Source organism: Arctopsyche grandis, chromosome 7 (assembly GCF_051622035.1).
Source record: "Arctopsyche grandis isolate Sample6627 chromosome 7, ASM5162203v2, whole genome shotgun sequence".
Taxonomy (NCBI): domain Eukaryota; kingdom Metazoa; phylum Arthropoda; class Insecta; order Trichoptera; family Hydropsychidae; genus Arctopsyche; species Arctopsyche grandis.
The window spans coordinates 27,506,754-27,528,457 of record NC_135361.1 but is presented as its reverse complement, the minus strand read 5'-3'; the positions used below and the strand labels follow the sequence as shown (position 1 = coordinate 27,528,457).

The following is a 21,704-nucleotide window of genomic DNA, read 5'->3' as shown; positions in this document are numbered from 1 at the left end:
GAATTTTATTTTGACTTTTCTCGATCTGATCTCGCCGGTAGAAAGTCGTACATGATAAATTATGCTTGTTTTTTTTTACGTATAATTTGATTGTGTACGACTTTCGGAATTATGTACAATGGTGCGCTTCCACTGATGATTGCATTTTTTAGTTTTAAACAATTATTGGCATTTGCCTTAATGTTTCAATAGTTTTTTTTTTAATTTAAATTTATTTTATATAGCCTGGTTTAAAAAAAACAGAACTAAATAGATTTTTTTGGTTGGTATAGATAAATTAATGGTAATGATTATAATTCTGAAATCGCATACTAATCAGTGATTTTTTCTGTTGAGCAAAAGGGGCTTGAATATAGAGCAGACGTCTCCAAAGTGGATTAAATTACCCCACCTTAATGGTTTATAATGATTAGACACCGGATAGTCACAGTGCTATCCGTTGTTCCATTGCTGTAAATCCTTTGTAAAAAAGGTTCGGCAAACCTTTAACAATACGCGGCTCTGTATCATTATTAGTCTTCTGGGTCCGGTGACTAATAATTAGAGACCGGAATCTGAAGGGGCTGTTTATTGTTCAAAGATTGTAAATGCATTGTTAAAGGTTTGCCGAACCTTTTTTACAAAGGATTTACAACAATGGAACAATAGGCGGCGCGTTTCCGGCCCCTTCAGATTCCGACCTCTACTAATAATGATACATACCTCCGTTGTTTTTTCTGACTGCACTTTCCATACAAATAAATTACCATTTAACCCTTCGAGTGCTGGCGTCTTTTCTGTTGAAAGCCCGCCACGCTGAAAATTTCGCCAACATCCAATAGAAAGCAGGCATAAAAATTGTAGCTAATCCAAACAAACCCTAGATAACTACCGCCGAGTATTTCGAGTTTTGTAAAGGTGTGTTTAGACTCCCTATTATATCTTACAACACTATAAAACAAACAAAAGAAGTCTATTATGTATGTATTTTTCCAAAACTAGTTGCATCTTCTTCATTGTTGTTAAAATGTAACGCTCACTATCTATATACCAAGCCATAATCTAAAATGCTCAGCGGTTACGGATTTCCATCGGGAAATTCTGCTATGGTTATAAATTCAGAAATTTCGGTGTTAACCAGTCTTTATTAACGTTGAAAAATGAATGATACGGATTTCTTGACCCATGTTCAATGCTACTTGGAAATGCTTAGCGGATAGTATTCTTGTTTACTTTGTACGTGCTCAAAATACAACGCCTATCGGCGTTTTTCAGGCCCGTGGACTTGGCAAAACGCCGATCGGCGTTGGTCAGCATTCAAAGTGGTAATATTGAAATGTATTTTGTGACTAAAAAATGTTCAAAAATAGTTGATTTTTATGCTAGAAGCATTGATATCATGCAGTCGGTGGAAACGCACCATGATTTGTTTATGTGTTGAATTTGTATGTATTGAATGGGGCGATCGGGCCCCCCGTCAGTTGTGACGGGGGGCGCGCGCCCTCGGCTCGAGCAGAGTGGCATTAACGTGTTCAGATGTCCGTAGGCCTGAGCCGGCGCGGGGCGTCCGCGCTGGACGAGGGGGTGGGCGTGGGCGTGGGCGTTGGAGCAGGGGGCTGGAAGGGCGTGGGCGGCGGTGCGGGTGCGGGGGGCGCAGGCGGTCCTGGGCCTCCGCCCCCCGAGCCTGCGGCCGCCGCCTATGCCGCCAGCCCCGCGCCCTCCGGCGCCAGCACGCCTGGCCCTCCGCCCCATCCTCACCAGCATCAGCACCAGCACCAGTACCCGCCTCCAGCATCCTTCGGACGGCCAGCCTCAGCCGGGGGCCCCTACGGACCGCAGGCGCCTCCGCCCCCACCGCCGCCCCACTACGGCGGGGGCTACGGCGGTGCGCCCCCGCAATTCGGGGTACCGTTTGGTCCCCTGCCCGGCGCCCACCTACTGCCGGGGCCCCATCTCGGACAACATGCGCCCCCGCAGCCAGACCGCATGGACCGTATGGACCAAGGGTGAGTTTCCTACCCTACACCACATACCATCTACTTCACACACACACCCTCAATGAATACAACTTTCATCTCCAACACAACTGATCAAAAAAAATTAGGTCACAAATATCATACATAACGTACCTACGCAGTGTCTGTCTAGTCTAGTCTGTATGTCGTAGTCTCATATTTCTTGATGTGATTCTATGACAGACAGAAGGCGATTTTGTAATAAAACTAAACTTCGTCGTTACACATGTATTATATAAAAATTCATAAAAAAATATTATTAAAGAAAACTAGAAGCCATTTAACATGGTCGGGGATCGATACTGACTACAAATTAGTCAAAATCCAAAGGTCGAATTTTCTCTCGATCACAAAACTACACCTCAGATACGTATACTATAGCAGGCTCATGACTAGACATTTTGTCATCTAAGGAAAAATTTACTCCCCTATGTAGTTCTATTTTTATTTTCAACAAGTATGATGAGCTAAGCAAAAATAAGATATATTACACATACAATACTTACGGTGGGGCTTAATCTTAATTTATTGTGGGGGGGTTATAGGACTTATTTTTTAGAAATAAAACATTTATTTATAATACGCATGCTGTAAAAAAGCATACCAAAATTTTTTTCGTATGTTTGAGATAATTGAAGGTGTAGAATATGGCCCTACTGGGCCACTGTTCGAATAAAAGTATATTCATAGTCTTTATATGTACATACATTTGTATTCTATGTGTTCATTATAGATTGACATCTTTGTATGCGATGAGTCAGGGTTTCTCAAATTATTCATTACTGATTTATTTGTAAAGAGATTGCATATTCATTCAAAAATGAAATGTTACTAAACAAACTAAAAATTGCTAATACATAACGTTTGGGCAGCTTGCAAGAAATTTAGGAAGGCCGTCTTTTAATTTCTGTTACGAAAATTAAATTGGTAAACTTGCAAATTTCAAATGTGTTTTCTACGTTATTTTTTGCATTTTTTTCCAAATCCTTAACATTGTACATTAAATTAATCAATTTTATACCTAACGGTGAATATTAGTTTTGTTCAAAATTAATGTTTTACACGAGAATCATATGTATATACATACATACATGGGATACCTAGGAAAAGTTTTTGATTGAGTACATCGTCTAGGGACGATGTGGACATATAATGTAATATCTAGGGCACTAAACTGTTGTGCGACAAATCTATTCAAAAGTTTCAAAGAATGTGTTTATAATTTCTACAATCTAACTGTCTACATATAGTGCATTATTATATCAAACACGAATTAATAAGAATATATGTATGTAGATAATTCTATGACTTTCACGGAGACACACAGCCGTTAGTTGATGAACTTGAGTCAAATATTAGAATAAATTTAATTTTTGAATCCTAAAATACTTGAAGAAGCAGCTTCTATAGATCCAAAACACAGATCTAATCTTCATGTGCATATTTTCTCTAGTATTCAACCGTATGTATGTGAGAGGAATAGAGATCTTGAATTCACACAGAAACTTAGTTTTGAACATTCCTAAACCCGTACAATACTTCGGATACATATTCATATCGTACTGTCAAATTTCTCGACTTTTTTCTTCCATTGCTTGTTATCCGACTACCTGTCGCTTAAAAACGTCACAAAAATTTTGAGAAAAATATGAAATTTGATTTTTTGCACGGATAGTCGGGAGTCGCGAAGTTACGTATCGAGTTTTGGATTTGTCCTAGGTAACTGCAACTTCCGGTTACGGAACCTTCCTACCTGTATCAGGTGCATAAGCCGCATTACCAAGTGCAAGTAGGTACATACTCGAGTTAAATGAGCGCGTGTTTAACTACCTGCTAAAAAGGTTCTGTGAAAAAAAATATATGCAACCATACCTGTCCCATTGTACCTGTGAAAGTTTTCACATCTCAATAGGGATTAGATCGTGTTGAAAAGGGGAAAAAAAGTAGGCACGTGGCAAAGTTAACTGTGTCGCACATATTATATGCGTTATCAAAGACTGATTTTTATTTTTAAAAATCCAAGTAAGATCTGTCTCCTAATCACTGAGTACGATGAACTTTTTATCAATTATGTTGTGCTCGTGAGAATTTGCAGACAATACCAAACGTGTGATCCACCGCTTCCTAAACTTCATTCAAATAAAAGTAATTATTACATAATTGGAACCTAAGCTTTGCTAACATAATAATTTCAACCTTAAAGCTTAAGGAATCTAGTGAATGGTACATTTCGAAAAATGCCAAACATCTGAAGTGAATATTTCACTACCCCAATTGAATGTATGTATCAGAATCGGCGAACTGTTTTCACGCAAATCTTTTTCAATTCATTTAACTTCGTAGTGATGCAGTTTTTATAATTTTAGTGAACATAACTTGCACTCATTGTTTATTGTCATCTTTTTATTTTTTGAATGAGCCGTTTTTGTGAATTAAATTATGAATATTGAACCGTTGAAATTAAGATAAGAATTTGTATCGTACGTTTAGTGTATTTTAGGCATAGAAATATTATATAAAATAAATTATATCTGAAGTGAAATCGAGCATCCTTTAGACTATTGCCCATCCGATGTAGGATGACAATATTAGGTAAAACGCATAAGTTGTCCTTTTCATCCCATTTCGACTAATAGCATTTCTACTGTCTGCACGAAATGCTATTTGTTCAAGAGGCTGTGAAAGAGATAGCATAATCGTTTTACCCAAGTGTCATCCTACATCCTGGATGGACTATAACACTATATTTTTAAATAGTCAGAGGGTGACTTTTATTCCGTAAAAAATACAAAGCAATTGCTTAGTTTGGCCGTTGCAATTATTTCATTCTTGATCCAACTGGATTCCGATTTTTAGTTATGGCAGTATTTTCGAATGTCCATGTTCGAATTCTTACTTATTTTTTTGTAACAAACAGTCTGAATCTGGGCCTGTATTGATACTTCATTCAAATTAGTTACCAATTGGTGAAATCTGCCAAGTATATGTATGTACATATGTATTTATATGTATTACATCGTTATGAAAAATGTACATATTGCTCCTGATCTTCAAAAGTCATCTTCGATTGATGTCATAAACTTTGAGAATCGCAGTATAATTGCCAACTGGGATTTCATACTCGAATTCCTCTCTGGGTTTCAGCATCGCGCTCAGTTTAGCCTACATTTGGGAAACGCTGTCTGTCTGTGTCCCGCAGTCGCAAGTGCTGGAGCAGCAGCCCCGCGTGCACGTCTTGCCGGGAAACCCACCACCCCCTCAAAACCCACCCCTTACACCCCGACCGACACCCCAACTCCCCCACCCTGTGGCCCCGCGTGGAATTGATTTTTCATTTGCATAGCAAGTGGATGTACGGCGGGAGAGCGCGCCCTCCGACCCACCCACAAACCACCCGGCGCCCCCCGGGTCACGTGGTCCTCGCCCACCTGTTGGGCGGCTGCTGCGCTCGCGCAACACCACTATCGACACCTACCCCCCCCATCACTAACCACCCCGCCCACTCTCTAGTGGGGACCTGTTTTTCCGTTCGGCGTCTAGGGGACGGGAGGGGGTGGCGCCGCGAGGGTTATTAGTGCTATGGGGGGGGGTTTGGTGGGTGGTTGGGAAGGCGCAGTCGAGGGGGCGCGCCGCTCTGTTGCCACATCGCCCGTTTTCGCCCCCCACACCCACCCCACTCTTCACATCCCCATCGCTGCCTCCCTCCCTCCTCCCCGCACTCGATTGCTTTTTGTCAACTCACTGGTCGGTCGGTCGGTCGGTGGTAACAAACACAGAATATATACATTCCCTGCCTGCGTACGCACTGTTGTTATTCCACTGTGTACATATGTGTTCATAGCTACACATTCCTAGTACAACATATCTCGGTGCGCTGTGTTCTGCCAACTTGCAAGACTCGTTTTCTCAATTTTTCGTCTGCTTAAAATATTTTTTGTATACATATATGTAATATCTTTTATTTACGAGACATATTGTAATCATTCATAGATTTTTAAGCTATTGACACCTTTAAAATATTTAAAAAAAAAAAACGTTTAAAAATTGAATGTCTGTGTGTGTTTCGAATAAGGCTCCTAAACCACTGAACCGATTACGATGGAACTTTCAGGATTTGTTGTATGCATGTCCGGGAAGCTTACCGTAAAAAAAAATCGAAAAATGGGAATGAGTGGCGTTGTAACGCAATAATTTCAAATGTTTTCGCGTCGCGACCTGCGTTGTTAGGGTAAAATAAACAAACAATTGAATAATTTCAAATGTGTTCGCTGCCTGCATTTTTCCGACAAATGGGAACGGGAACGGGAATTGCATGCGTTGTTGTGGCATTGCAACGCATGCCGGGTTCAGCTAGTGTAAAATAAGTATTTCACAATGTAAGACATTTTCGTATTGTGTTTTTATGTACATATAAGTATATATACAAACTCGAGACGACGAAATACACCGAAAAAGTTGGGAAAACGAGTCTCGATATTTTGCAAGTTGGTGGAACGAGGTAGACCTAATATATCTACATATAGGCGAACGGTGCTGAGCGAAAAGTTAATTCAACTTTGTTTATGATTTAGATCTGTGACTTTTGATTTTTGCTAGACTTAGCGGCCAGTAACCTTATATGTTTGACTTTTCGTCACCCTTTCGTTTTGTCAGATTTTAATTGTTTAAACGCCTTTTATAACTATCTTTTTCACATCTCGACCAATAGAATTCTATTGTTCGAGGTGGGGTGAAAAAGACAGCATATGCGTTTTACGCAAGTGTCTTCCTACAGCGGATGGATTATATAGGTGGTTGGTGCTCGTCCACCACTGGTTTACTAACGCTGATCACCTGATCAAAAAGGCCTCGAAGTATGAACAAACTGTATGCAACAGCCAATAAGGTCTCACGACCCATCAAAATGATCTCTCTGTGCCGATTGTGATGGGTGTAAATATTAGGCGGTTATGGTCCGTGCTTCATTCGGAGCTGGTAGGCCGACGGGTCAAGAACATTAAACTACCTCTACCTCTACCTCTACCTTTATCATTTTGATCTCATAAATCCTTTTACGCTCCACGCTATAATATCAACATTTATCATCCAATGCTGGTTGAAATTTTCTCCAACACTTCTATTCGTATTTGTTTTGAACAACTAAACATACATGAAATCTCATATATATTTTAGAAAAATACTTTGTATGTATGCACGTAATTTTGGTCGAGAACAAAACAAGCCAAAGTTTCTATGACGACGATTCGATTGGTTGAATATTATTTTTTTTTCGATTCAAATAAATTTAATAAAAAAACAAATGAATATTTATTTATTATATAAAAGATTCGCCATGTTTACGCTGTTTATATTTCAAATACTGAGCGAAGCCGGGTAAAACAACTAGTACATAATATAGTAAAAAAATTGTACTGTAAATAAATTAAGTCTTTCAGGTTTCAATAATGTTGATCAAATTTCGATTATATTCGTGTATTTTTTCTCGATTGAAAAATTTCTTCGATATGCTGATTCAATTCAATTCAATATGTCTGAGTGCAGTCTTTTCGTAAAAAAATTACCCCCGGGAAGTGGGGTTGAAGAGTCAGTTGACTGAATACGAAACTCAACTTGCCAAAAGAACAGATCGGTAGAGTAAAAGATGATTGAATTTTTTTACTATTTAGAAAAATTTTGTGAATCATGATGATCAACATCATAAGAAATGTTGACATGATCGAATTTGTATAGGGAGATATTTAATTCGTATGTGTTTCGTGTTAAAACAATGTTTGGGAAACACTGTCCGTAATATACTGAACGCGTTATGACCGTTTACGGAATGATGTTTGTGTCAGTGTGTGATCAACTTTTTCTTTTTATTCCTGAAGAATGGAGAGCGAATGTCGATTGATAGGCCGAAGCAGACCGGGAATTTCCTGGCGGTCATAGTCGCAAACGTCCGTAATTCGTGCTTATTTCTCTTCTTTATTTAGTGTCCACCGGGAAATTCCCAGCCTCCCGATGATCCAGTTAAGGAACGCATAAAGGCGAAAACACAGCGATGAACGGCACATCGTGTGCATGGCTCCTCGCCATGGGTGGTCTCCTACATTTCTTCAAATATGGGATACACCGTTATCGATCACTGTCAAGCAAGAATAAATACCACCACACAATTTTACCGAAAAAGGTGCAGAGGGTCATTTTGAGGCGGGACGTGCCGGGAGTTCAATGAATCTGTGCATGGCACGTCCCATGTTTTTCGTTTAATGTTTAAAAGTGTCTAATAAAAAAACCACGTGCCACGTGCACCGCTGTGTGTTTTCGCCCTACGTTCACATTCGCTAATGACAATTCCATCCAATATTTTTTCCTTTTAGGTGTTTTAAATATATAAAACAATAATTATGTTCCGTTCAATTTATTACTTTGAAACTTTTCTGCAAACATTGATATGTGACCCAATTTTATTGAAACTGATGATAGATTCGACCTCTAAATGGGATTTTTGTTGTTGATTTGCATTGTGTCTATTATACTAAAATAAAATCGTTTTGGAATTCTACCGGAAGTGCTTATCAGTTAGTTTTCAATTTCAGACAACAATTTTACTATATTTTACAATTTCAACGTCTGTTCATATTTGTGGCATTTGACTTGGTATTTGGCAGTTTCACTCTGAAGATTCGTTCAGTAGTTCGAACGGAGCATTTTAGCCTTGGTATGCTTTCTGCATTATATGTATGTGGTATCTCAGAATGGCAGTTTATTGAAGTACTGTGTGAACTTAAAAGAATTGATGTTTTTCTAACGTTCTAAACTTCTCACGTGCAATCTTAGTACAAGTGTATTTTTGATATCTATTGTTATCTAAGAAGCATTCTGGTAAACATTACTAGAATTTACGATAACACTTTTTCCCTATTCCTCTCGTGCGAATAACAGATAAATACAATGGTAATCTTATGTGCTATGTGTATATTCATAATAACTTGAAGCCTTAGGATGAACCGACATTTTTTTTAATTATATAGAAAAATAGTTGGTTTCGCGTAAAATTTATTTTATTTTTAATGCAGATATTTTTTGATGTTTTGATCAGTTTGTGACCAACTGTCACATTAGTCTGATATTGGTTTGTCATTATCTTGTGATGGATTATACGCTGCATCTGCCCAGCGTCCAAATCTGCTCACGTACACAAACCCAAAACTTATTTTTGCATCCTAAAATGAGCTATGGTGAAATCGGTTATGGTGAATGTTTGATGAAAAAATAGAAGGCGATGATGATGAATCTTTATCATCCACGAAATTATTATACATGTTCTTATAGATAAGGCAATGACCTTAGTTGGAGATATTTTCAATAAGTGTCGAATAATATTGATGACGTTCGCACAAAATAGTCGACAGTGGAAAAGCAGTCGATGACGATGACGATTTTTCATCCACAGCATCTCCAACTTGACATTTTTTGTAGACTTATAGTAATTACTGTAGTAGGGAAGTTTTCCATAGAATAATCTAGCAAAATAATAGCAATTGAAGTTGATGCTTTCTATAAGCAAGTTCAGTAGGATGTTGAAGAAGTCTGGACAAAATAGTCTCGAAAGATCAGTTGAAGATATTGGTGAATCATTATCGTCCACAACATGTTGTATTGACAAAAATTCTCAATGTGTATCATAGGGGAAGTTTTCAAAAGGCAAACATAGCAAAGTTCGTACAAAATAGACACGAAATAACAATTAAAGTCGACGATGAATCTAGCATCCTCAACTTACATTTTCTATATACTAAAACAGAGATAGTTTTCAAAAGACAAACGTAAGCGAATGTAACCAAGTCCGTTCAAAATTGACACGACATATCAGTTGAAGACGATAATGAATCATCATCATCCATAGCAACCTCGACTGATCATTTTCTATATACTGTAGGGCAAGCTTTTAATGAATGTTGGCTAATTATGGAGATTTCTAAAACACGTATTTTAGAATTATCAAGAGTTATTATAGATTCCGGTTCCGGTTCTTACTTCGGTTGCGACTTATGTTTGGACTTTAGTTCCAACTTCGGTTCGTGTATCAATTCCTCTCCCGAAACCAGTTGAAATATCAAAGGGCACAACACTAGTGTTCTATATTATCAAAGTACATTGGCCAAGTTCGCCCAAAGTAGGCGCGACAGATCAATCGAAGACGACCAGGAGTCATTATCATCCACAGCATCCTCAATTTATCATGTAATATATATAGTAGGGAAAGTTTCCAAAGAATTTTGTCTAAGTCCGCTTAAAATAGACACAATAGATCAGTTGAATACGACGATGGATCTTTATCGTCCACAGCATCCTCAACTTGACATGTTCTATAGTAGGGGAATTTATTAAGGAATGTTGGCCAAGTCCGCTCAAAACAGACACGACAGATCAGCTTTAGCTTACGGTGAATCTTAATCATCCACAGCATCCTCAACTTATGGGAAGTTTTCAAAGAATGTTGGCGTAGTTCGAAAAAAATACACACGATAGATCAGTTGAACATGGCGATGAATCTTTATCATCCACAGCATCCTCAACTTAACATGTTCTTAGTAGAGGGAAGTTTTCAAAGAATTTGGCCCAAAATTGACACGACAGATCAGTTTAAGTTAACGGTGAATCTTTATCATCCACAACATCCTCAACTTAGGAAAGCTTTCAAATAATGTTGGCCAAGTCCGCCTAAAATAGACATGGCAGATCAGTTGAAGACGACGTTGAATCTTTATCATCCACAGCATCCTTCATCATGTTCTATAGTAGGGGAAGTTCTTAAAGAATGTTGGCCAAGTCCGCCTAAAATAGACATGGCAGATCAGTTGAAGACGACGATGAATCTTTATCATCCACAGCATCCTTCATCATGTTCTATAATAGGGTAAGTTCTTAAAGAATGTTGGCCAAGTTGGTCCAAATTAAACGTGGCAGATCAGTCGAAGACGACTATGTCATCATCTTCCGCAGCATCCTCAATGTTAAGGGGAAGTTTTCAAAGAATTTTGTTCAAGTTCGTCCAAAAAAGACATGGCAGATCAGTCGAACACGACGATGAATCTTTATCATCCACAGCATCCCGAACTCGCAGAGTTCACGATGACGATCTGCACCCACCCCTATGCAGTGTGATAAACCTGTCGACCATCGATAAGGCCACAGGACTTGCGGTCGGTGTAAACGAGCCGTTACGGTTTTGGCCCTTGAACCTGCGGTCGGGGGCTGTGCGCCACTGGGGCCCACACGGCATGCACTCGGGGGGCGCAGCGCCCGGTGGCCGGCGCCCCCCGACACTGGGTCAAGGCCGGCCGTCATCGGAGGCCCCTCGCTGCCAATGAACTGTCTGTGCCGTCGTTTTTGCGGCCATTTTTTACCCGCGGCCAAATATGCGGATGCGATGTGTGGTGTGTGCGAGCTCTCAGATATCTCCAGCAGCGGCTGCTATATATATTTATATATATATATATATATATATTATATGTATATATATATATATATATATATATATATATATATATATATATATATATATATATATATATATATATATATATTTATTTATTTTTTGTATTGTGTATTATTTTATTCACTAAAAAGTTCGATATCTGTACACGCACTGAGGTGCCGCGTCCCGAAGCCGACCCGATCGCAAAACGACCAGAAAGAACAAAAATTTTAATATTACTCCCAGACAGGTGTTGCCAAGGCGACGGGCGCGGTCGCTCTTATTTTTAAATCAATCGCCTGTCGATGGAAAATCATTATTATCCCGAAGTCCAGGAGTTTTGATTCCGTACAATTTTGGAGCAATCGCTTGATATATCTACTTCGTTGGAGAACGAGACGGTAGTATATACATACATACGAAGAGGTCTTTCAGATTGTATTCGAGGGGGTAGGGGGGTGGCCTCATGTTAAGGATTTTATAGGTTGACTTCATTGACCTTTAAAACATCTTACATAAAAATGTATAGTATAGTAAAAAATATTATTTCATATGAAGTGTTTAATAGCGTCTAAAAATTGGAATGGGGGGGGGGGGGGATTGTTGATTTGATGTCATGTCTGTAAAGGAGTGTCGTCATTGAAAATTGTGATTCGTGATTTCCTTCGGCACTCTCTTCTTATTAGAATTGTGTGATAGTTTGTTTGTTTTTTGTAACCAGTCGTAGGAAGTGTCATTGAAAAATGAATTAATTACGTCAATAGATATGAAATGGTGTTCAAAAAGCATTTATCAAAATTCGCTCTAAATTTTAGCCGCGAAAGATTCATAAGTTTTTATAAAGGCGACTGCAGAAATTTTCCCAGACTGGTTTTCAACTGATTTATTGCTACAGTAGAACTTTCGCTATCTTTTAATTTCGGGCAGATAATACGTCGTCTCATACTAATGCGTTAACATTTCTGCGATATCTTTTAGGTTGGTTTTATGCATAGAATATTAATGTAAAATTTACATTGAAGCAGTTAAGTACTGCACTTATTAATACCAAGTTTCAAAATATAAAAACACGTTTCTAAAAATCATTAAAGCGTGATCGATATTGAGTACAAGTCGAAAATTCTTTATCGATACTTCGAATGAAGTAAGTTTAGCTTATTTACGACATTGATGAATTTGTGCATTTTGTATTGCATACATATAGATCGATAATTCACACCGCGGGAATTTTTTGGGTACTGAGTTGTCGAATTGGCGAGGTTTGACCTGTGTTCGTTTTCGCTGGTTTGGGTCGTAGAATTTCTTTCCCCTTATCTGTCTGTACCTCGATGGTAAATTGCGTGCGTTTATTGGTCGAATAGATCAGGGATTTTTTAAATTGAATGGTTTCTATCATAGAAGGAGAGAATGGTACTTGTTGGTGTTGTGAACTGCTTGATCTGAATCACTTTTCAGTTAATACTCCGAATCAGCACATTTTTTGAAAAATGAAATTTTATTTATTTCTGTCTCCATTCATGTCGGAAGTAATTTTTTTGTTTTATGTTTGTTATTATTTTTGCAAAAACATACATATTGAAATGAGTGCGATAATCTCGTGCGGTAAAATCGGTAATGTTACATCACGATTGACGGCCGCTATCACGGCAGATAAGCGCGTGGCCTGAATAATAAACAGCATCACACCGCATTTTTTCTTTTGACAAATTTTTTGACATTTTGTCACGAGGCCGATCGCAATTTTCTGAAGATGATCATCGCGATGAGTATAAATCTTACTTCTAAATGAAGAGCTCTGAGATTGCACGATAAATTTATAGATTATCAAATTTTGCAATGAATGAGCAGCCAAGTTTTGAAAATTATTAACCGTTGAATGCGAATTTTGAACGTTTAAAACGTTTCCCTCCGCATGTTCGCTTTTGTACGAACGATTTGTTTACTTATTGATAGTAGCTGATAACTCTTTCTCTTATCCAACTATTTCAATGTCGTTTACAGTTGTGCTAAGTTTTATCCAGATTCACTTAGACGAGCTAGAATTTTACTTTTTTTTTTTTCTTTTCATTGTTCAATATTCTGTATTTCGATACAACATCGACCTCTCATTCCCGCTCTCTATAAATTAAATTAAGTCATCTATTTTGGGCGGGCTGTGCTTAGTGCTTAGACGAAGTTGGGGTTTCATCCCTCCCGTCTCGTATTGTATGTATACTCACTATAAAACTCAGTTGTTAACTTCGGGTCGCGGACCCTTCAATGTTTATTTTATCGTATGTGTCTCCTCACTATGCTCCTTATTATGTCGCCATAATCCTCCCGAGTGCGTGTACCTATCGAATTGTGTTCTTTTCGGCGTGTGAATTGCGTTTAGCGGTTCGAATGGGCGCGAGAAGTTTTATCTGAAGTTTGATAATAATTTACAAGTTTGGTCCAATAGTAAATAATATTTTAGGAGTGGGTTGAGCAGACCTGCTCCACATTTTAATGTTGTGCTCGCTCCCCGTTCTGGATAACGTGGCCTTCTCGCTGGCAGAGGTGCCCGAGTGATGCGGTCGTCTCTCTCGCACTCGCTGTGAATCGGCATGCGTCTGTCTCGCTCGCACTCACGCGCCGTTGCCCGCGCTCTTATCGGCTCTATCCCGGCGTGGTACACTGGGCTACTCTTTTCTTTTTCCGTTGGGACCCCACCGCTGCGGAGAATGCTCGTCGAGTTTATTCACAATTTTCGTGTTTGTTCTTCCTACGTGCGATATGATATCTTTATAATTTAAATGATCGTAATTTTGGTGTAACGTTTCAAAGCAAAAAAATATGTTTTACCGATACGTATCGATCATGTGTGTTGTTGTATTAGTTCAAAATGATGAATACTGAAATTTATATTTTCAATGTTCTTGTTTTAACTTGTAGAAGTACACGGTATGACATATTCGTAATGATTTTGGTTGGTCCATATGTCAAAACGTATATTACTATGTTTTGTGTATGCTTGGAATGATATCAGGACGCCAGATCCAAATCGTTGAAATGAAACGAAAATCATATCCATTTAGGTTTTTCCGAACTTTTATAAGTAATTGTTGTGCCGAGTGGTAACGACGATGTTGATGTCGATATTAACGATGACTTATTTCAGTTATGGTTCAATCTTTATAGCTATATACTTCGCATATTATTCTGAATAATTTCTTATTGAATATGTCCGTAATGGTTTGTTATTATCGATTTACAGAAAAACCGTCATAGTATTCATATGTCAAATTACGTCTTTATAGCCAAGTTAAGTATTCTAAATACGATCTTTAATTTACGTATAACTTTCTATTCCTTTTTTGAATGTGATTTCAACAAAGATTCATTTACTATTTTGACAGCTGCAGTTTGTTTTTATTTTGCGAATAATTAAATCAATCTCGTTTGGATTCAGTTCTGTTTATAAAACTACAGCTTTAAAAGATTAAATAGTGGTTCTCGTGTACGTCCATAATAAATTCGTTTCGAACTGTTAGTTGAAGAAAAAAATTCATATTATTGATTTCACCTGCATTCACTTACTTTTTAACATTAACCGTCAAATTTGCATGTATTTGTATCACCCTATTAATAACAATATTGGTTTTATTCCTAATTTTTTATTGCGTTATATTAGTATTAGTAATTTGAATTTTTGGTCTCCGACGAAAGTGTCTTTCAGGTTGTATTCGTTGGGGAGAGGGGGGAACAGATGAGAGTTTTATTGGTTGACTTCATTTTGACCTTTTGACCGTTGACCTTTTAAGCGCTTTAATAAATATGTAGTCATATTTATTTTTTTTACCATATTGCCAAATCAAATCGACCAATACATATGGTAAATGGAAAATGTCGCACATGTCGATCTCGCACTTGTTAACGTGGTGTGAATCTCAATGGGTGGAATTCTCGAGTGCCAGATTTTCTCTTATCGAGATTTTAGTAACGTGTGTGAGATCGCTACGTGCGAAATAAGTAGTCACCGAAACGGTACAAATATCGTCAGTTTAAGTTGACAAAGTTGTACCAACTCAGATGTGCTGCGCTGCGTCGCTGCAGCGCGCTATCTAGTGTGGTCAGATCTTTGGGCTAAAACAGCCAGCTTTCTGCCACTAAACCGACAATCTGTGTGCATCAAATATATTTGAAATACACGATGGGTGGCCAATTCGAGACGAACCATTTCAACAATTAAATCAAATGATCGACTTCGAGTTACAAATATCCAAATTTGACCAGCAGAGCATCGGATACTTTTCGATCGGGATGTACAACAATGATAGTTTAAGGTGACTATTTGACATGTTTTTAGGGGTTCGGTGATTATTGTTCTGGTTCCGCGGTGATCGCGATACATTCGGCACCCAAAAATTCCATTAATCACGCGAAATATTGTACTAATGATAACTCGAGGGCCAGATATTCCGTATTCGCGATTGTTGTGGCAACAATTTGCGCACTAATCCGTTAACCGTTTTTGGGTTACGTGACAAAACCAGGAATTTTTTTTCACTAGAATGTTTCTAAATATTGCGTTAAAAACGTTATAAAATCAAAATTTAAAAAAGTTATTAAATAAAAAAAATTAAAAGAAATGTGTCGTCGGTCACGTGTTCAACTCACGCGGTCGATTTTTTTCACATACCTTTCAAATATATTTAATTTAATATTTATATTTAATTGTGTAATATGAAAAAAAGGTAAACCTACCTTCCTACCTACCTAATTAATTAATTTATTTTATTTAATTTAAATTGGCTCACATACAGAATAAAATAAAAAGGAAGCAGTACAAATAAAAAAGGAAGCAGTACAAACAAAAAGGAAGAGCAGTACAATGAGACAAAAAATATAAAAATATAAATGAAGATATTATATTCCATGTACAGTGAGCACCACATGATAATATAATAAAACAAAAAAGAAAAATTACAAAAACATATTAAAATTAATAAACAATGAATGACGATGAAGGTGGAGAAGCAAATCGACCAATCATTGAAATAAATTTTCAATATATGGCGGTAAATTCTCTGCTAAGAGGAAACATTGGTAACCAATAGTATATATAAGTTTTTTCTTTTTATTATTGTATTCGTATATATACGTTTTGGCAGTGGTTTAGCTGTGACGTAATTGGATTATTTTCACATGGCGATCGCTCACAAGACAAATTTTGTCATGAGAATTGCGAATACGGAATATTTGGCACTCGAGCTCTCGTTAGTATGAGAGTTATCGTTAGTATGATAGACTTTTCGGCTGTCAGATGTTCCGTTACAGAGATTGTAGTGACCTTTGGGCGAGCGCTTTGTGACCAATAATCACCGAACTGACGTACATATATATGTATGTAGAATCGAAACGACTATAATATTACGGCGAGCGTTATCCTAGATACACAGAATAGCGATATTATATGATGAATAAGAATTTATAAAATCGTCGAATTTTTTGACGACTTCCTCAGAAAATATGTGGTTTCCTACTTTTCTAGTACGCAATTACTTCCGAAATGTACATACGATCTATTTTATCATTTTTCTCTCAAGCTATTTGCTACAAACGAAAGAAATCGATTAAATTGAAGATTTTTGTTAGCGATATTATAATTATAATGGACTAGTTATTTGTAATATAAACAGCGTAAACATGGCGAATCTAATAGTAAATATTCATTTGTTTTTTTAATTAAATTTATTTGAATCGAAAAAAAAAATATTCAACCAATCGAATCGTCGTCAAAGAAACTTTGACTTGTTTTGTTCCCAACCAAAAATACTTACATACATTCAGTCTCTTTCGAAATTATATATTAGATGCACATTTATGAAAAGAAAAAAATCGATTTATTATTATAAACAGGCCCGTAGCCCATAGATTCTTCCAGTACAGTACTGTACCCAAAATACCCGGTCACTGTTACTCTTTTCACTTAACCCTTTCCAAACCAATTCCCTAAAATATTCCTATCTACAGCGTGTTTATCGTATGATTAACGGGAGGGAGCTGAATGAGGTTGATCTATTCGGTACTTCCTTACATCAATTCAGGACTGCCATCAGTAGAGTCCATTTCTATTATATAATCTTTATCCATTGATGTATAATACACTAGATCCTCCCTCACGTGTTATACTGGTCTCCCTTTTGGCGCATGCAAAATACATGGCGCATGCACAGTTTCTCTTAGTAGGTAGGTAGGTACCGCTGCGTCGTAGGGAAAAAAACCCAACTTCCCGATAGTTAAACCCCCCGCACCCCTCAGCTAGTGAAGACAAGATCTCCGACCAAAATTACACGTATCTAGTGTATTATGCATCAATGTCTTTATCCAATATTATATCACTTTATGTTCTATTTAGTCATGTTTTAGTTTTGATTCTTTTATTTTAAATTTGTTTTTCTCTATGCACCATTTTATGCAATTCGTAAAAATCTATATAAATGGACTCGGACGTTATTTTGTTACATTTATTTTTTATTTTTATACATTCAATAAATAAATAAAGTACTGTGTGTACTGGTAAAATCAGTACGAATGGTCAGTTGTACGATCACTGTAAAGCCCGGATAACCAGGGTGCCGTTCATTGTCAAATGTTGTAAATGCATTGTTTTAAAGGTTTGCCGAACCTTTTTTTACAAAGCATTTACAACAATTGCACAATGAGGTCACCTTTTTATTTATCCCATATTAATTGTGTTGAGAAAGTTCAACTTAAATTTATTAAATCCTTACGCTACCTTTTTCCTACCTATACCCATTCTACTGTTTCCGACATTTTAAAAATCCTTTCTTTTAACAATCTTTCTGTCAGGTGACGACATACTGATGCTTATATTCTTCTTTAAGCTCATAAATGGTTTCCTTGATTGTTCTGATTTACTGAATAAGGTTAATTTCAGAATCCCAGTTCGGTACTCCAGACGCGTTGCACTCTTGTCACTTGATCCTTTCAATACTAATTCCCAAAAATATTTTTATCTGCAGCGCATTTATCGTATGTTTAACGGAGTGCTGAATGAGGTTGATCTATTTGGTATTTCCCTACATCAATTCAGGTCTAACATCAAGAGAATCTTGACCGATTGATTCATTTCTTCTCCTATTCTATTTTTCCAATATTTTCAATATTTTTATACTTTAGTTTAGTCATGTAATGTGCTATTTAATCATATTATAGCTTTCATTCTTTTCCTTTTCATTTGTTTATTTTGTATTTACCTTTTTCATTTGTTTTATATTTGTAAATTTCAATTTCTTCTTATATTCTATTTTATAACCTTTTCCAAATATTTTAATACTATAGTTTAATTATGCAATGTTCTACATATTTTGTCATGCCTTTATTCTTTACTTTTTAATTTGTTTTCCTCATATTTATCTTTTTCATTTTTGTAAAAATCTATTATTGGACTCGGATGTTACATATATTATTTATTTACTATTTGTTTTTTTTATACATATCTATGTACACCCTGTCTGTTGATTTTTCAATTAATAAAATAAAATAAAAATAAAATGAGCAGCGCGTTTTGGGTCCGTACTCAGACACTGTGAGATATTTGCGATCGTCGATCTGATCTGCTGCAGTCGCGCGGAACTGTCGATATGTATATTATATACGTAACGTTTGGGGCACTCGACGTCGGCGACATCGAGCGCGGGTAGAGGCCCCGTAGGTAGGGAGCGCGCGGGTGGCGGGCGACGAGGGGCGGCGGAGCGCACCGCACACCCCCCCGCCGCCCCGCGCCCCCCCCTGCCCACAGTCGCCCCTCCCGCCTCACCGCGCTGCGCCTCGCCCTCCCCTCCTACCTAGGCAGAGGCGCCGCCGAGCGACACACTCGCGCGCACACACACATGTACATGTACTCCACAGTACGAACCCCTCTCGCCCCCCTCCACCCCACCCCACCCCACCCGCCGCTACTGAATGGGCCGACGGCGGCTCACCTGCGCGCACCACTGATTGACGACTGCAGGACACACACTTGCACACTCGCGCACATGTCCCCGTGCACACGCGCACACGCACACACGCCTGCTCTCACGTACCGCAAAAAAATTATACGTATGTAATCACCGGTGTATGTACGTAGGTGGGGTGTGAGGGGGGGGGGTCGGTCTTTCCAGGGGGAGGGAGGTTAATGTTTTGAGGACCCATACTTTGAGATGAGGCCGATACTTATTCGTTTCGTTCTTGGAGTTCTCCTCATTCGGCGTGGTGCCTCTCAAATGTAGGGGTTGTGGTCGGTGTGCCAAGATTCGAAATGTGTGATGGAAAAATGTATGGGGTTTTTTATTTAAGGTTTATTCCGATCACTGAATGATAGCAATTTATAATAAAAGAAAAGGAATTTAAAAAATCAAATTGACATGTAAGATCCAGCGGTGTGTGGAGTCGTAATAACATTCATTTTAACAATAATTACATGTATATAGCCTACGAGTGAAGTAAAAATGGATGCGGTGCATCCGCTCTAAAATCGCCAGACAAATTGAACGACAGATTAATGGACGGCTGCTTTAAATGCAATTCTCGTCTTCTCGAATGATAGATTGCACATCAGATGACGGGTAACCTTTCGATGTGCACAGATGCAATTATTAAAATTGAGTTGGATCTTTCAGGCGAGTTTTGAATGATGAATGACGCTTTTGCGCAGCGCATTTTAATTCTCCATACTGGTCGACGCGTCTGCCACAAACCCACATACATTATGTACAATCTACACAGCGGAATTAGAAAAGCACACCTATTTATATGAGATGAAAGCACTGTATACAGTATGACACATTCTTTGAAACATAGTCAGTCAAGTTTCAAAGGCATAACTTTGCACGATGCGGTGCAAACGATCGACGAGCGCCAGACAGACTGAACCACAGATTAACGACACGTGTACCAAATGCGTGCGCACTGCTCGCACTTGCACTAAGCGAAATCTACCCGAAGTTCCGACATACCTACCCTGTATACGTTCTGTGCTTCTGATACTATAGTTCCGAATCTTGCCTTATTAAACTCGCCAGAAAGATCCAACTCAATTTTAATAATTGCATCTGTGCACATCGAAAGGTTACCCGTCATCTGATGTGCAATCTATCATTCGAGAAGACGAGAATTGCATTTAAAGCAGCCGACCGTTAATCTGTCGGTTCAATTTGTCTGGCGATTTTAGAGCGGATGCACCGCATCCAAGATTCAGCGGTGTGGAGTCGGAGCATTTCAAGCCGTTTCAAAGTCGTAATAACTAGAGGTAGGATAGCCAAGGTGCCGCTCATTGTTCAATTGTTGTAGATCCTTTGTAAAAAAGCAAAAGCTTCGGCAAACCTTTAACAATGCATTTACAACATGTAAACAATAGACGGCGCGCTCGGGGTCCGCGCTTTAGTAATAACATTCATTTTAACAATCATTATATGTATATAGCCTACGAGTGAAGTAAAAATGTATAAGAGAAATAGAGAGAGTCAATAATGCAAATTTTATAAAATACTAGCTGAACCCGGCATGCGTTGCAATGCCACAATAACGAATGCGATTCCCGTTCCCATTTGTCGGAAAAACGCAGGCAGCGAATATATTTGAAATTGTTGCGTTGCAATGACACTAATTCTTTTTCCCGTTTTTGGTTGATTCTTTTTCACAGTAATCTTCCCGGACATGCATACAACAAATCCTGAAAGTTCCATCGTAATCGATTCAGTGGCTTAGGAGCCTATACGAGACACAGACAGACAGACATTCATTATATATATATATAGATAGTGAAAAAAGAAAAAGTTATAGGCGTTTAATCGATCAAAATCTGACATAGCGAGAGGGGTAATTGGATTATTAGTCACATTGCAAGATCGCCCAAAAGACATTTTTTGCTATGAAAATCGCGAATACGGAATATTTAGCACTCGGGTTCTGGTTAGTGTGGTAGTTATCGTTAATATGATGGACTTTCCGAGTGTCAGATGTTCCGTTATAGAGATTTTAGTGACTTGGGCGAGCGCTTTGTGACCAATAATCACCGAACTCATGGGCAGACATCGTTTATGGCCCGTGCTAATTCCTATCATGGGCAATCCGAAAAAATTTTTCTAGTCCGAGTCCCATCCATGACCTGATGCTCCGGAGCCAAGAGAGCTTCTTGTCTCTCAAGCCACTATTTGCCTATTTTCTATCTATCTAGATCCCCCTCTATGATTGTTTGTAGAAGGCAATATTTGGAT

The 21,704-nt window shown here is 38.2% G+C and overlaps 1 protein-coding gene across 4 annotated transcripts in view; it reads left to right on the top strand.

The window, feature by feature from the left end:
- The window catches only part of Chi (LIM domain-binding protein 2 Chi), a 44,340-nt gene that overhangs the window by 9,633 nt on the left and 13,003 nt on the right, over window positions 1–21,704 (top strand). For 2 of the 4 annotated variants that reach the window (XM_077434730.1, XM_077434732.1), the window contains exon 2: window positions 1,637–1,985. In XM_077434730.1, the coding sequence (XP_077290856.1) occupies window positions 1,966–1,985 (20 nt within the window). In that variant the 5' untranslated portion in view covers window positions 1,637–1,965. Of the gene's footprint in view, window positions 1–1,521; window positions 1,986–21,704 lie in introns of those variants that run through there. The other 2 variants (XM_077434731.1, XM_077434733.1) reach the window with 2 other exon arrangements.